The sequence below is a fragment of the Trichomonas vaginalis genome, chromosome IV, assembly GCF_026262505.1.
Source record: "Trichomonas vaginalis G3 chromosome IV, whole genome shotgun sequence".
Classification (NCBI taxonomy): Eukaryota; Parabasalia; order Trichomonadida; family Trichomonadidae; genus Trichomonas; species Trichomonas vaginalis.
The window spans coordinates 15,068,499-15,084,052 of NC_067206.1; the positions used below are offsets into that span (position 1 = coordinate 15,068,499).

The following is a 15,554-nucleotide window of genomic DNA, read 5'->3' on the forward strand; positions in this document are numbered from 1 at the left end:
TGATGAGCATTTAATGTTCCATGTTTTTTCAATGACTCAGACATAATGAATATTTAAAGAGATTATATAACCAAGAATGATGAAACTGCTCGACTATTGACTTACTTTTGTTGAAGACCACCTACTGCTAACCTGAAAGCATTACCACATGACGAACATATTTCTTCGCAACTATATAGAAATCCTTAAGAGTTTGGTGGAATGAACATTGAGAAACATGAATAAGATTTACAAAGCAGATGTAAATATTGTCCTAAGCCATGATGATAGGAAACACCTGTTTCATGCGGAATTTTGTTTATTGGAGGAAACATTGTGGAGTGCAAATACTTCTTCGAACCCTATTTCTTATGGAGAAACTTTTACTAATACCCAGCCATCTGACTTAATATAAACAGAACCTTCGCAACCATTTAAGATTTTGAATATGCTCACCCCCGAAAGTATTCGTGTACAACTGAAGAAGAGAACCAGCGGTCCAGCCAAGAAAGTAAGCCTAAAAGTGGTAAGCTTATTCCTGAAGATCGTTTTCTTTTGCTGTACTTTTGAGTGAGTAGCACGAGGCTTTCATCATAAGCTTTTACCTTGTTGTTATGACAGTCGCACGCTGGATTTAGCGAGAAGCTATTGGGGTCAGACTGTGCAACAGAATTTCTTGGAACGACTTCACTGACAAGAGTTTAATATTTTCCATAACTCAGTTATGACATATAACGTCATCTTAAAACAATGACAGAAGTGAAACGGAACGTCCATCCATTAAGGTCGACAATGCAAATAACTGGCTTATATAAAGAAGGGCAAATTATTATAAAAGACTCTTAACTGTTATAAATCAGAAGCTTAAACTTTCTCTCGCTATTTTTAACTTACAAACAGGGACCGTGAAAGAAGTATGTCCATACAACTACTACCAGCAGTACGTTTTGTTAGAAAAAATGACAACAGAAACTGGTTCCTTCTTCTGAAGCAGTGTAAGTTTATGGTGATATTGAAACATCATTCGAAACAATAGATTCCATCAAAAGGTGCAGAATAGAATGAGCACCATTCGACTTATGAAATTAGTAGGTATTCTATTCGCAAACAAGATGTAAGAATTTAGAGCAAGGTTTGTAAGTTTCCGCTCGACTTATTGAAAGATTTGATTTAAACGTTTATGTAACGTTTAGTATCTTGCCTCTCCAATTGCCTAACAGTTAAGCGTTATCTTTCACGAATCAGCTATAGATACTAAATACGAAGGCCAGAATTTATATGACCTTCCAAGGCCTAACAAGCAACTTCTCCGCAGATACACATCTCAACGGCAAGAGGTACTCGCAGAAACTAAAAGACGAAAAACTCCCATTGCTGACTCTCGACGCGCTGTTTCATTTACCCATCCGCTTAGCAGATTATACTTTAAGAAAGGATTCCAAAGTTATGAAGATGAGAATGTTAAGCAACAGAGTATCTCATGAGAATTATTCAGAATCGACCGACTCAAAGGAACCCCATGGTGACAGTTTCATGTCTGGTTCTCTTTGTTCTCATTAAAGATACCAGAAGATTGACATACAGAGACACTTTCCTTTACATAGTTTGTGACCCTGAACTAAATCCAGACTTAAACGTTCCCGAAAAAAAAGAAGTTCAAGACACTTGCTCGTTAATGTATGTTGACCATATAACATTACACAGACCTCATAAAATATCAAGGTGTCCACAATTGAAGTGTTTGCAAGGATTCTATTAGCGATGGAAACAGAGATCATTAGAATAAGACGTGAAGTACACACGAGCGTCTGTTTGGTTAAGTTAAGTATACAGAAGAAGGATCCTTCTGCAAGACTCATAAAGCTCAATTCTGACCGTATTATGGCAAACATTTCATATCTATCTTCCTAGACGTATCAAAACATAACCATCAAGTAATGACAGATGCTATACAACTAGCCATCAGACAACTAACACACATATAGATGAAACCGTCCTATACCCGAAGTGTATGGATGGTTTTCAGATCAAAATATCTTTCAAGCTAACGAAAAAGGCAATGGTTGCACGACACTTAACGTCTGTCCACCTTGGTGTTACATCTGTCTATGTCCGAAGAAATATGTGGACAGTATTCCTGTACGTGCTGAAGGATTGGACATGGAATCTTTTATAGCGGATACGGACAGTATGCATCTCCTCCAATGAAGATATCGCCTCGTTTAGTGAACGAGCCTTTGACCGAAACTTTTGGAAGAGTTCTCATTGGTAAGAAACCCTTTGGTCAGATTCATAGCGACTTCGCATAACACCTGGAAAACACAGCTTTAGCATCAAGTCAATTATTTGTGGAAAAGAAGAACTTACATGACCTTACTCACGCATAGTTTAAATGAAGTTGCATTTTGCACTGCAGAATGAAAGGGTGAAGAAGATTGTGTGCTTTAACCTTTTAAATGTCCTACTGTTCATGTTCTATAATGAAGATAAGTGTTTATGCGTCCGCAAGGCATAAATTTTGACAAGAGATGAGACATTCACATTGTTTGGAAGTCATATGATAAAGACCTTTCAGTTAATGAACTTACGTCTGATGTAAGAATTGCATTTGAGCTTATGTAAGTTTCTAAGTCCCTTGCTTTTGGCTGAAAAGTTAACTTCTCAAATAACGACTAAAAAGCTTTATTCGTAAGTTGAACCGTTCTGAGGTCATTTATTTTTGTCAGCAGATGAGGAGGTCATTTATTCAGAGTCCATTCGATGATAAAAATAATACGCGTAGAGTTACAAATACTGCGAATGGTAGAGTTTAGGTATTGTTCAATGTAGTGAGCACACGCCTCCATTGGTTCTCGGAGGTCGAACACGTGGCAGTTATCGGTCTCGAGGGGGAACATGTCTCTATCCAACTCCCGACTTGAACGCCCAGTTACCACTCTTCATAGTACCTTTAGGGTTAGGGAGTGGTGAAGTTCTTGTAATGACCAACTGAACTCATTTTCAAACTCCCTATACTTAGTTTGAATATAATATAGCTTGCTTCTATCCCAAATGCAGTGTTACAATCTCTTGAAAATTCATTTTTCCTCGGAAGCATTGCTCATATTGAAAACATTCTTAAATCATTCCTTGGTTCAGAGATTTGAAATCTTATTAGTAATGATTTTCTTCTTTAGCTACTTCAATGAATGGTGAATATAACAATTGACAGTCCATGAGTTCCATCTCGCATTTTCATTTAATTTCTATATGAACAAGTCTATAAGTGGGCTACCCTTCTTCTTTCAGTTTGCAGAAACTCACGTAAAGCTGTAAAGTTTCTACTTCATGTTAACTCTTTTCTCGAATTTCATCGAAATATCTATACTTCTTTAAAGTTGTATTGTCCTTTAAAGTATTAGTAGCTATGTGAGATGTTTTTGGGGCTGGAAAGACTGTTCTCATTTTCTATCTCGACTTGAAGTATAAAGTCAACCTTTCTGAAAGCAGCTGTTATATATCATAGAATGTTGCTCAATGTACTTCTCTTCATTTATGTTCACAATCAGCTGTTGAGATTAAACGTTACTCTGTTCCCTTTATTTTCGACGTCAGGGTTTTCAACTACTGAACGCAACAGATAAGGTATTTGTCTATACATTTATTCTGATAAAAATAAACCATTTACTCTTTCTTTGCTTCAGCTTCTTTAGCTTTTTGTCTTCCCTTGTTTTCTCTTCTCTAGCTTTCTTCGCCAGCAGTGGCTTTCTGTCTTGCCAGCAGCTAATGCAGCAAGTTGTTTTTCACTAAGTTCTCTTATGGTCTCTCTGGCTTTGTTCTTGTTTTTGTCTTTCAGCTTCGACTAAATTTGCTCACGAATTTCTTTCTTCAATGCTTCAACATCTATGACCCCTGGGTCTTGTCCTAATGGTTGTCTGAGTCATTTGACTGCAGATAAAAACAAATAAAACTTTAACCGATGTAAAATGAGCTTGTCAAATCAGAGCGAGAGTCTATTATATTAAATGACGCAAAGGGAATCAAAACATCCTTCTATATTACGTAAGTCAGGAAAGATGGTAAATATAGTAAGAAAAGGTTCCATAGCGAATGCAGAAAGCGACACATTAAGGTGCATGCAGGGCGAAGCCACGAAGCCCATATAAAACCTTCTGTTCAAACGAGCCACCAAAGAACCAGAGAAAAGAAGTCAGATGTACTTTCATAACAACCAAGCTTATTTGCAAAGTTTCGTGATTTCATTGAAAAACGCAACCCGAGTCAAAGAACCATGAACCCAGTGAAAGAAGTTGAGACAAAAGAATGTACAGTTCATTGCAAATGTCAAAACCAACTTCCACACGAATGCAAGAAGAAGAGTGAGAATAATGAGTAAATAGCATATTTTGTATCCTGAAGTAAATCATCAGAAGAACATTAAACGAATTCCCTCTCAGCGAGCATATCATCAGATCGCTTCCTATTTCGATATCATAGACAATGCAGTTCAAATTGTCGACACTAATAGAAAATATATCTGACGCAAAGATTCCTCCACAACCTGGAACTGTAAAGATAACAAGTAAAGATTCACAACGATCTTCACCTCCCCGTCGTGATACATATGTTAAGACGACGCACTAAACTAAGCAACTGACCACAGAGGTAGCTACGGTCTCCATAGCACCATCCTCGCCTCATGAGGCGGTCTTACATGCCATTCCTTCTTAATTTACAACCATAGTAGTGAACATTGAGGCAAGACCTGCCAACAACTTGAAGCAGTAGGGCAAGTTACAAAAAGCGGACACAAGAAGAGAGAACGAGTAGAACAAAGTGAAAGTAGTGAAGATTCATCTAGTGAAAAGTAAGGTGGCAAGGAAGGAAAAAGAAGAGTCTAAAACCAGTTCAGGAAGAAACTTGGTCCGAGTGGGTTCTATTATGACACATAAATCCAACTATTCTATATTTTTACCCATATGAAATGTACGCCGCTCAGAATATAACGCCAACAGTTTTGGATGCCATGAACGGAAATGTTTCCGAATGGTATAACGAATGCGACAATGCCATTAGAAGGTCAGAAATAGTTCCTGGAACTTACGAATATACAACTGCTGTTTCTTATGGAAACGTAGGCGAGTTTGGAGAAGGTTCTTCAACAACAGTAAATATTGCTTGCGACAGGTTTCATATTATTTCTATTGACAACTCATTCTTATACGTGGAACAAGACATTGAAATAAAACCTTCTGCCCAAGTTGTCTGACAAGAAAGGTTGCAATGGAATTTTCTATGTCGGGATACCAATATGCTCCAGAAGTTTTCATGGGATATAAAATATATTCTAACTCTGACTTAGTTCAAACAGTAACATGGGCAAACTATGAATGGTTCGCTTTGAGAAACTCAGTACAACCACAAGCTAGAGAACAAACAGACCAGTATGCAAATATTGAGAAAATAAGAAGACTTGACCCTAACGTTCCAGGAGTTTATGTTAACCTTTCTGGACAAACTGCAGCAGCAGTAACCAAAGTAAAACTGAAACTTAGAGTTCTTTGTCATCTTTCCTCATCTTCAGGTTTTAAGATACTTGCCCAAACTGGGCAGGAAAAATTTCTATCGAACTTACTCCAAGCAAAAATAACTTAGTCATTGCACCAACACAAGACCCATTCACTATTACAGACGTAAAGGGAACAAATCAAACATCATTCGCCGACTTTTGCAAAGACAAAGTTGACTTAGACTTTGGTTTCTCAAACTTCAACAATGAAGTAAACTATTATTTCAATGCTGCTGGAACTGCTTGGGACCAGTTAAGTTTACATGCGAAAAATTTGAATGCAAGAGAATAGAAAGCAGACTTGCAGTCTATATGTTGGACCCAGATATTTCAAATGCTTTAGCTGCCAAATATATTGCAGTTCCACTTATGTTCCTATAACCCAAATATCTGTCAAAGACTTTGCAGGTGAAGTTGGAAACCAAATGCTGACCCAGGTGCAAGAACAGATATTGCTTTAACAACTGCAATGAAACATGCAGATACTATGTTTGTACTGTTCAGACGAACTATAAATGACTATTCTTGTTTCTACAACCCCGGTATTAAATATCATATAAACATAGATGGCAAATATTATCCAAGAGAAGAATATTCTACAGTTGAGGATATGAGGTCATACAACTTGACATTAGATGCTATGAACTTTAACAACAACTTCACAACAACCATTAACCCTGAAATGCAAAGTTTATTATGCCATATGTGAAAGTATGGACTCATACAGGAGGTCAAAAAACTCAATATACAAATGGAGACCGTTCAAACTTTTGGCTTGGCATTCCATTTGCTGACTCAGAAGACTTTATGGGTGGTATTTCAACTGTGGTACAGTTCAAATACAATATACTGGTGACAGAGACGGTCCAGATGAATTGAGAGCAAAGAAGTTTACAAAACCAATAGCACTTTTCACGGAAGATGCTCTTTTGAAGATTCGTTGATGAAACCTGCTGGGGCTCCTCAGATTGCATAACGACAGCTTCCATCGAGCAGATTTTGGCAGAGGTCAGTAAGTTGTTCTTGAACTGACTTCTCTCCGTCAAATATTGACAGTACGCCAGTTTTGACATAATATTGTAAGATAAACTTACCTTTAGAAATATCTGTAAGTTTTGAAGTTATATTTTTGTCTGCTTCAAGAACTTTCACCATTTCAGTTATACCAACTTTCTTTGCTTTATGGAAATATTTTGGTTCAAGCAAATATTGCTATTCTATAACATTTACCATTGTTTGTATAAAGAACTATTCTGTCAATGTATTTGTATTGTTTGTGTGTGTAAACTTTGTTCTGCTTCAATTCGAAGAGATACTCGAATACGTCCATCTTTTTATTCTAAGTAAAATGTCATTTCCGAAAAATAGAAGCGTGAGTGTTTCAAAAGGTTTATGGCGGTGGCAGATGTGAAGTTAAATTCACCAACTCAAACAAACAGTCAAAGTGTTGTTGTCAATGTCAAAGACAGAGATGTTGAAGTGGGGAAACCATACGAGGACGAAGATGGTATAACAATTGTTCCTGTAAAAGAACCAATATCCTGAAGTTAGCAGAGACTTAAGTTCTGTTGCAGATATTCGAAACGACTACCAACAACTGAAAGACAAACTTCAAACTCAGGAGAAGATTTGTCAAGCTTTAGGTATAATGTTAAACTTGGTCGAACACAACCCTGTAAAAGTGAACTCATATGTCATTGCACCTCATGAAGTTTTGAAAGAACTATTGAAACTTTTGACAGAGGCAGACGATATAAACATCAAAGAAATAGAACCCGACATTAGTTGCTGTGGTGTTTCATATAATGTCATTGACAAGATATACGTTATGAAAGGAGGTGAAACGTTGAACTTAAAGTATAGTTTCCCAGACGTTATAAAAATATTTGACGACCACAACATTTCATTAAAGTTTATTTGCTAAGTAAATGGCAGAAGATATAATGGTTTATACTATTACGACTAAAAACCCTGAGTCATATAATTCTATAACAACAAACTTACAAAGTCCTCAAGGACGATATTGTAAACTAACCTTAAACACAATGACGACTAAAGCCTGTTTTGCTCTTTTGACACCAGAAGACTTTATTGTTGTGAATGGTAAAAATACTCCTTTGAAGATACTTACTCAGATATACCACCAACAGGTTTTGTTGACTTATTTAATACTTTAAGTACGGTGTAACATGTGCTGCAACTAGAGCAGGTTTTCATTATGTTTGGATGTCCGACTGAGTTTACTATAAACGATATGAGCTATAATACAAAACTTATTTCTGGTTTTTACTACCAACAGTTTCCTATAACAGGAAAAGGTGTCATACAAGGAATGTCTATTCCATTGACATTAAGCACACCAATCTTATATATTGTTTCAAACTTAGGTTCAAAGTGTTATTCGAATGTCGACAGAAACTATTATGACCAAAAGATACTTATGCGTATAAACAATACTTTCTCTGCTGGTTTGCCTATTGTTCATTCGAATGCAGAATTTTCAACCTTAGTGAACTCAAACACTTTGGCAAGTATAACGTTGACATTAGTTGACGCAAACTTTGTTCCTGTAAAACTTTTATGTCCTATGTATTTGTCAATGACGGCAGAAAGTTTCGAATTGGAAGATGCAACTGGTGAAAGTATTGTATTACAAGAACAACTTCAACAACAAATAGCTCAAGAACAACAAATGCAACAAATGCAACAACAAAGTCAAGAATAAAAAAAATATTTTTTTTATTTTTATAAAAATGTACAGAATAGATGTTTCAGATTTTTATGACTTCCAAGCATTCAGAAATATGTGTCCATTTAGAGACTATAACAAAGCAGTCGAGAATTTGAAACGTTTAGTCATTTATGTCGACTCTGCCCCAGAATGTTATGTCATGAAAGAATGGGATGTAGTCTTTAACAAACCTAAAGCGACAATAGTTTCAGAACAAGAATGTAGACAGAAACTTAAGAAAATAAAAGTCGTACAAGTTGGCATGAAGATGTTAGATGCTTGGGATATCTTATTGTCAAAATTGAAGATTTTTCAGTTCGAGGTATAAAGTTCTATACACCTTCTCCAACTTCTATTCTATCTTCACTGGATATAAATACGAACAAGTAGAATGGAAAGAAAATATTATAGAAGCTTGGTTAGACCATGTCAAAGAAATTATATGCAATGGAAACGAAAGAGTCTATGAGTATATCTTATGTTGGTTTGCAAACATCTTACAACATCAAGTGCTAAAAATGAAACTGCTCTCATTATAATTGGAAAACAAGGAACTGGTAAGAACACATTCTTTACAGATATTTTGTGCAAACTGTTAGAGGGCTATTCGAATCCGAATATGACAAACTTAGAAAACATCTGTGGCAAGTTTAACTCTTCAATTGAGAATATGAAACTTATAGTTTGCAATGAACTTCAAAGTATAGTACAACAAAAGTTTTAAACTCAGATGCTTTGAAGAGTCTTATAACAGACAAAGTTGGAGTTGTTGAAAGAAAGTATAAAGACCAAAGAGTTTGTGAAAATGTTGCAAACTTCATTATGGTTTCAAACAATTCTGTTCCGATGAAGTTAGAAAGTTCTGACAGAAGATATGTAGTTGTCAGAACGTCAGATTCTCATATGCAAGATACAGAATATTTTGACGACTTAGCAGAAACTTTGACATCTGACTTTTACAACCACTTGTTCTCATATTTTATGACATTAGATATTTAAAGTTCAATCCAAGACAAATTCCACATACCGAAGAGAGACAAACATTGTTAGAAGCAAACAAGAGTGTATATGAACTGTTCATAGATGAAACTGACTTTGAGTGTTTAGATGAAAGGTCATTGTACGATTCGTATAAACAATATTGTCAAGAATATGGTTATATGACAGCGTCTAAACGAACATTCTTGGCAAATGTCAAAAGTCTTTTAGACGTACAGAATGGTGTATATACAAAGAAAAATTTTTATGAGTAAATTTAAAAAAAAATATTTTTTATCCGATAGAAAAGATGGCAAAATTCATCTCAGTAAACAAGTACATGTCAGGACTTAAAGAAGAACTAGACCCATTCACATATTTGAATGTTTACTTCTACCATTTTGAAAAGTCTTCATTCAGCAAAGTTTGGAACATCGAACCAGTTAAGTTTGCTATTGTGACTAAAAATGGTGCGAAATTTGAAGACTTAGACATAGAAGGTTTGTTAGCAGTCAAGAAAGTTTTGACAGAAGGTTTTCAAACCTTAAAGAAGGCAAAGCATACAAACTTGTTATACCTTATGAACCAAAGAAAGCAGACGACTATGAATATTATGAGTCTAAAGTTGTAGAAGTTCAAGGTAAATTGGGTAAAAAGATTTTAGAGTCTAAGCCAGTGTTTACTCCTAAAGAGGAAGAGAACATTGACATTGACCCAGAAATGTTCTAAAAAATAAATTTTATTTTTTACATGTTCAAATTTCTTTTCTCTGGAACTGGTTCAGATTCTTTCTTCTCTTCTTCTACTTTCTTTTTCTTTTCTTTCTTCTTCTTTTCTGGTGGAGTTATGTCAAATTTGGCGCAACTATATTTATGTAAAAGTTCTTTGTCCTTTAATAGCTCATCTATTCTGTTTTCTATTCATCTTCAAGAACAGCGCATGTGTCTTCTTTGCATTCTAAGAAATTTTGTTGGACTTCATCTTTCCAAGAGGCGTCATCTCTGTCAACAAGTCTGTCATTGACAAACTTAAGACTTCTCTGCCTAATGTTTTATGGTTCTTGTCATATTCCCAGAAACAGAACTTTAGAACAAATTCACCTTTCTTGTTTACACTATGTAAGATTTTATGGTCGACAGATGTTTTGCTGTCAAAAAGTTTGTCTCGAATATAGATAGCGAAATCGCTAGACATTTTCTAAAAGATAAAAATTTTAATTTTTCTAAAAATATGTTAGAAAAAAAGTTTGCTGACATTGACAAGAAATTGAGAATGTTTTAAACAAGAACAAGAGGAAGTTAGAAAATGCTCAGATAAAGCCTATACATGACAAGTTCTTATTTGCTCAGAATGGTATAACAGGTCTAATTGCACCACCTGGGTCGGGTAAGACTTTCACTTATCTTAAAATGGCTGCACAACAACAAGAACTAGATGAGAAGAACCATTCTATGAGTTAGTTGTCATTTGTAGTACTTCTGGTCAATTTGACCAAACCGTCAATTCGTTCAAAGATATTATAAAGAAGTCTAAGTTAGTATGTATAAAGGATACTGAGTTGTTAGATTGGATAAAGAAGTACCAAAGAAGAGTTTTGAAGTATAATGCTATAAATGAGTATATAAATTCTAAGTTTAAAGACCCAAATGAGGAAATGCAGAGAATATTAGAGAAGAAACACTTCAGAAACAAACAGAAAGAGATAGAATACATTTCGAAGAAATTGCAATCTTACGATTGGAAGACATACCCTCATAGGTGTCTTCTTATCTTAGATGACTTTGCTTCTCATCCTTTGCTTAAGAATAGAGAACAAGATATGTGTCGAATTCTTAAGAAGCTCAGACACTTTAACATCTCAGTCGTAATATGTGTACAGACAGCAAAGAGTTTAAGTAAGGATGTTAAAAGAATACTTACTGACATTATACTTTTCCCCGGATTGTCCGAAGACGATTTCATGGAACTTATGAAAGAGTCCATGGCAGGTAAGTTTGACAGACATGAACTATGGGAGAAGTACAAAGTCATACAAGACCCTCATACTTCTTTCAGAATTCATATCTACGCGAACAAAGTTCAAATTGTAAAAAGTCAAGCTTGAAAAATGTAAGTGTTTAGTCTTAGTAAGTCTGTTGTGGTGCTGGGGCTGTCGGTTCTTCTGGCTTTGGAAGGCATTCAGGAAGAGGAACGTCAGTCATCCGTTTGTGTCCTGTCGGAAGGAAAAACTTTTCCTGTTGGAAGGAAAAACTTTTCCTGTCGGAAGGAAAAACTTTTCCTGTTGGAAGGAAAAACTTTTCCTGTTGGAAGGAAAAACTTTTCCTGTCGGAAGGAAAAACTTTTTCTGAAGTTCGACCAAAAAGTTCTCAATTTTCGAAAATTTGAATGGTTTACGGACGGACAACTGGAAAATTTTTTCCTGTCGGAAGGAAAAACTTTTCCTGTTGGAAGGAAAAACTTTTCCTGTCGGAAGGAAAAACTTTTCCTGTTGGAAGGAAAAACTTTTCCTGTTGGAAGGAAAAATTTTTCCTGTTGGAAGGAAAAACTTTTCCTGTCGGAAGGAAAAACTTTTTCTGAAGTTCGACCAAAAAGTTCTCAATTTTCGAAAATTTGAATGGTTTACGGACGGACAACTGGAAAATTTTTTCCTGTCGGAAGGAAAAACTTTTCCTGTTGGAAGGAAAAACTTTTCCTGTCGGAAGGAAAAACTTTTCCTGTTGGAAGGAAAAACTTTTCCTGTCGGAAGGAAAAACTTTTTCTGAAGTTCGACCAAAAAGTTCTCAATTTTCGAAAATTTGAATGGTTTACGGACGGACAACTGGAAAATTTTTTCCTGTCGGAAGGAAAAACTTTTCCTGTTGGAAGGAAAAACTTTTCCTGTCGGAAGGAAAAACTTTTCCTGTTGGAAGGAAAAACTTTTCCTGTCGGAAGGAAGGACTCGGAATGCCAGAAGGATTTGACGAGGCAATTTACCTAATTGAGCTACTTGAGCCATCTGAAGTCAAGCGTAAAAATAAAGAGTTCATCTACCCTACTTGTTTGAAGTTGTCAAAATACTCTGTTATTTTTTCCTTTAACAATGGCAAATCTTCTTTGAATGTAAGTATTGTACAACCTTTAATATCATAGTGTGTTTGAGGTAACGTATCTTGAACTATTTGTTTCACATCTTCATTCGGTGTCATTGAAATCGGTAAGTTTTCGCGATAGAACCAATTTCTGTCAGATTTGTAAATCTTAGCAAGGTCGTAAAAGCTTTTGTTGTTTCTTCTGACTAAATGCAACATAACCATATCTCTGTCTTCTTCTTTCTCCAACTCTTCAGTATAAATCATATACTTATAGTTCTTTTCCTTTCCTTTTGGTACTGAACGTGGTATTCTTTTCTGAATGCTTTTGTCTTTTGCTTCAATGACTTCATCTTTTGCTTGAAGTTTCTTTTCCATCTCTTCACGTTCTTGTCTATGAATTTCGTCAAGAAGTCTGTAAATATACCAAGCATAACGAGGCGAAGCCCACATTGCAACAGCATTTACAAGAAGTCTATGTACATACCAACCTCTCAAACCATTTGGCAAATTTTTACGATTTTCATGAGTTTTAGGCGACCCCGAAAAAAGTCGGTCTCGCTGTGCTTCGCTCAAAAGTTCTTGTGTGCTTTGGTTTTTGAACCAATCGTCTGTATGTTTGGTATCTGGAGCAAAACATGCTGTCAAAATACTTTGCATCTGGTACATATCGTCTTTGACCGAACGAATGAGACGGAGTTGTTTGTTATACTGTATGTACTCATATTCTTCATTTATGGCTTCATGAACGATAGCAGTTGTTGTGTTCTCTGTTGTTGACATATCTGTCTTTACATACAAAATAAAAAAATAAATAAAAATAAAACTAACTTTATTTTTTCTGTCTTAAGGAAACTCATGATTTTCATGTGTTTTATGCAAGACCGAAAAAAGTCGGTCTAGAGAAATTTCACTGTTTTCATAGAGTTTTGGCGACTAAGGTTTTTTACCTACTCGCTGTTCTTCACTGTTTTCGTACGGAATCTCTTCTCTCGGTTTTTCCGAGGGAAGCAAGCATATGAGGAAATTCATGAAATTTGGTCATTTTTCAGCAAAAATAATGTTTAGGTGAAGAGGTTAGATCTAACCTTCTACCCGACATTCTCGTCAAATACAAAAAAATGAAAAAAATGACACTTTTTCATTAGATAACTGTTATTTTTTGACGAAGTGAACATTGACACTTCGTCAAAAAAATCCCTGAAATCATATCTTACATACAAAATAAAAAAATAAAATGACACTTTTTCATTAGATAACTGTTATTTTTTGACGAAGTGAACATTGACACTTCGTCAAAAAAATCCCTGAAATCATATCTTACATACAAAATAAAAAAATAAAATGACACTTTTTCATTAGATAACTGTTATTTTTTGACGAAGTGAACATTGACACTTCGTCAAAAAAATCCCTGAAATCATATCTTACATACAAAATAAAAAAATAAAACTAACTTTATTTTCTGACTTTCACAAAAGACCAAAAATAAACGCTTTACATGTATTTTTCAGCAACTTCGTCAAATAATTTTATAGCTTTATCTATCTCATCTACGAGGGGGGCACAAACTTGCCCAGTGAGGTGAAGTGAAAAGTGACAAGTTTACATGTCAGAAATGTAAAGTGTCAGATTTGAAACAAAAAATGGATTAATTTATTATTATATGATAGAGAGATTTGGTAAGTTACTATCAAATTTGTAAGTAAGGGAAAAAAAGTAAGAAAGAAAAAAAATTAAAAAAAAATAAAAAGCCACTCGCTTCGCTCGCGGGAGACAAAAAGAACAAATTCGAAAAAAGATTATATGAAATTACGAAACTAAGCCGCGAGCGAAGCGAGTGGCTTAAGAAAAGAACAGATTCGAAAAAAGATTGTATGAAATTACGAAACTAAGCCACTCGCTTCGCTCGCGGCTTAAGAAAAGAACAGATTCGAAGAAAGATTGTATGAAATTTTAATTCTTTATTTTTTAGGATTGTTAGCTTTGTAAGATTGCTTTCTCACAAGAGAAAACAAGTATAAGGTTTAAGCTGTATGTATTAAAGTTATAAATATTTGATTTTAAAAAAAATCAAGATTTTAAACTTTAAAGGTATTAATTATGATTATCTTTCTTTAGCTTTGCATGCTGTATGCTACTTTTGGAAACTGCTCTATTGTATTAGAATGTTTTTAAATTTTGCACCTAAAAATGCGTAATATTAAAAATTAAGGTATTAATTATGATTATCTTTCTTTAGCTTTACATGCTGTATGCTACTTTTGTCTTTGAGACATTCCATGATTTAAGTTAAGAAGCTTTAAAAAAAATGCAAAAAAAATTGAATACTTTACTGGCTGGGCAAATTTGTCGCCGCCCCTCTCATCTACTTCAAACGTTTCTTTACCTTTCGTGGGAGCACCATACATTTTCTCAAAAACTTCAAGCAGTTCTGTTTCAGCAGCTCTCATATCATTAACGAACACAACCTTGACTCTATTGACTGTACTGTCATATCTTTGAGTTATATTATATGTTCTTCCTATCTTATATCTCTTTGTATTGAAGTCCTTCGGTTTCTGAACGATGTAAAGTAAGCCTTCACTGCAACGTTCCGTATCGAATGAACCATATGTTATGAAGTTATATCCAACAACTAGGTCTAACCATAACAAAACTATTGGTATAAGACTTTTGTCTATAAGATATGCTCTTGTTCCATAGAATTTTACCGATATCATAAGCTCAGGATTTCTTGTCAAAATTTTCTGAGTAGAAGCATTTCTAACCCAGTCCTTCGGTTTCTTTCCAAATGGAGATATAATGTCTGACAAAGAATATTTGTTGTATTTCTTTGAGTATCTTACGTTTAAATCACCTATTCTAACCAATTTGGTGTCATTGTCTATCTTTTTAACTGTTTCAAACTCAATGTTTGTCATTTCTGTTCTTACATACAAAATAAAAAAATAAATAAAAATAAAACTAACTTTATTTTTTATTTCGGGAAAACTCATGAAATTTGGTCATTTTTCAGCAAAAATAAAGTTTAGGTGAAGTGGTGCGATCTCACCTGTTTTTTCACAAGCGTTTTACATGAATTGTACGATGTATATTTGAAATCCTAAACAGTTTTGTAGCCTCTATTTCTTCTTTTAGTACATCGAATGTTTTAACAATGCCGAAAGTTTCTTTATACTTCTTCTTGACGTCAGACAGAAGGAAATCTTCTGCTGTTGGATAGTTTTTGTCAAGACTTCATTGTAAA

General features: G+C 34.9%; 3 pseudogenes across 3 annotated transcripts, besides 5 other annotated features; all 3 read left to right on the forward strand.

Annotated features, from left to right (window-relative positions):
* Nucleotides 1–4,307: part of a mobile genetic element that runs on past the window's edge.
* A 117-nt stretch (nt 4,308–4,424) lies between these two features.
* Nucleotides 4,425–15,554: part of a mobile genetic element that runs on past the window's edge.
* Nucleotides 8,729–9,511, forward strand: TVAGG3_0096190 (annotated as a pseudogene). The gene has a single exon. A coding segment is annotated over exon 1 (783 nt).
* TVAGG3_0096200 lies at nt 9,547–9,965 on the forward strand (annotated as a pseudogene). The gene has a single exon. A coding segment is annotated over exon 1 (419 nt).
* Nucleotides 10,646–11,340, forward strand: TVAGG3_0096210 (annotated as a pseudogene). The gene has a single exon. A coding segment is annotated over exon 1 (695 nt).
* Nucleotides 13,862–13,884: a terminal%2Cinverted (terminal inverted repeat of MuDR-6/TvMULE4 transposon ID:TVAGG3_0096220).
* Nucleotides 13,862–14,666: a mobile genetic element.
* Nucleotides 14,644–14,666: a terminal%2Cinverted (terminal inverted repeat of MuDR-6/TvMULE4 transposon ID:TVAGG3_0096220).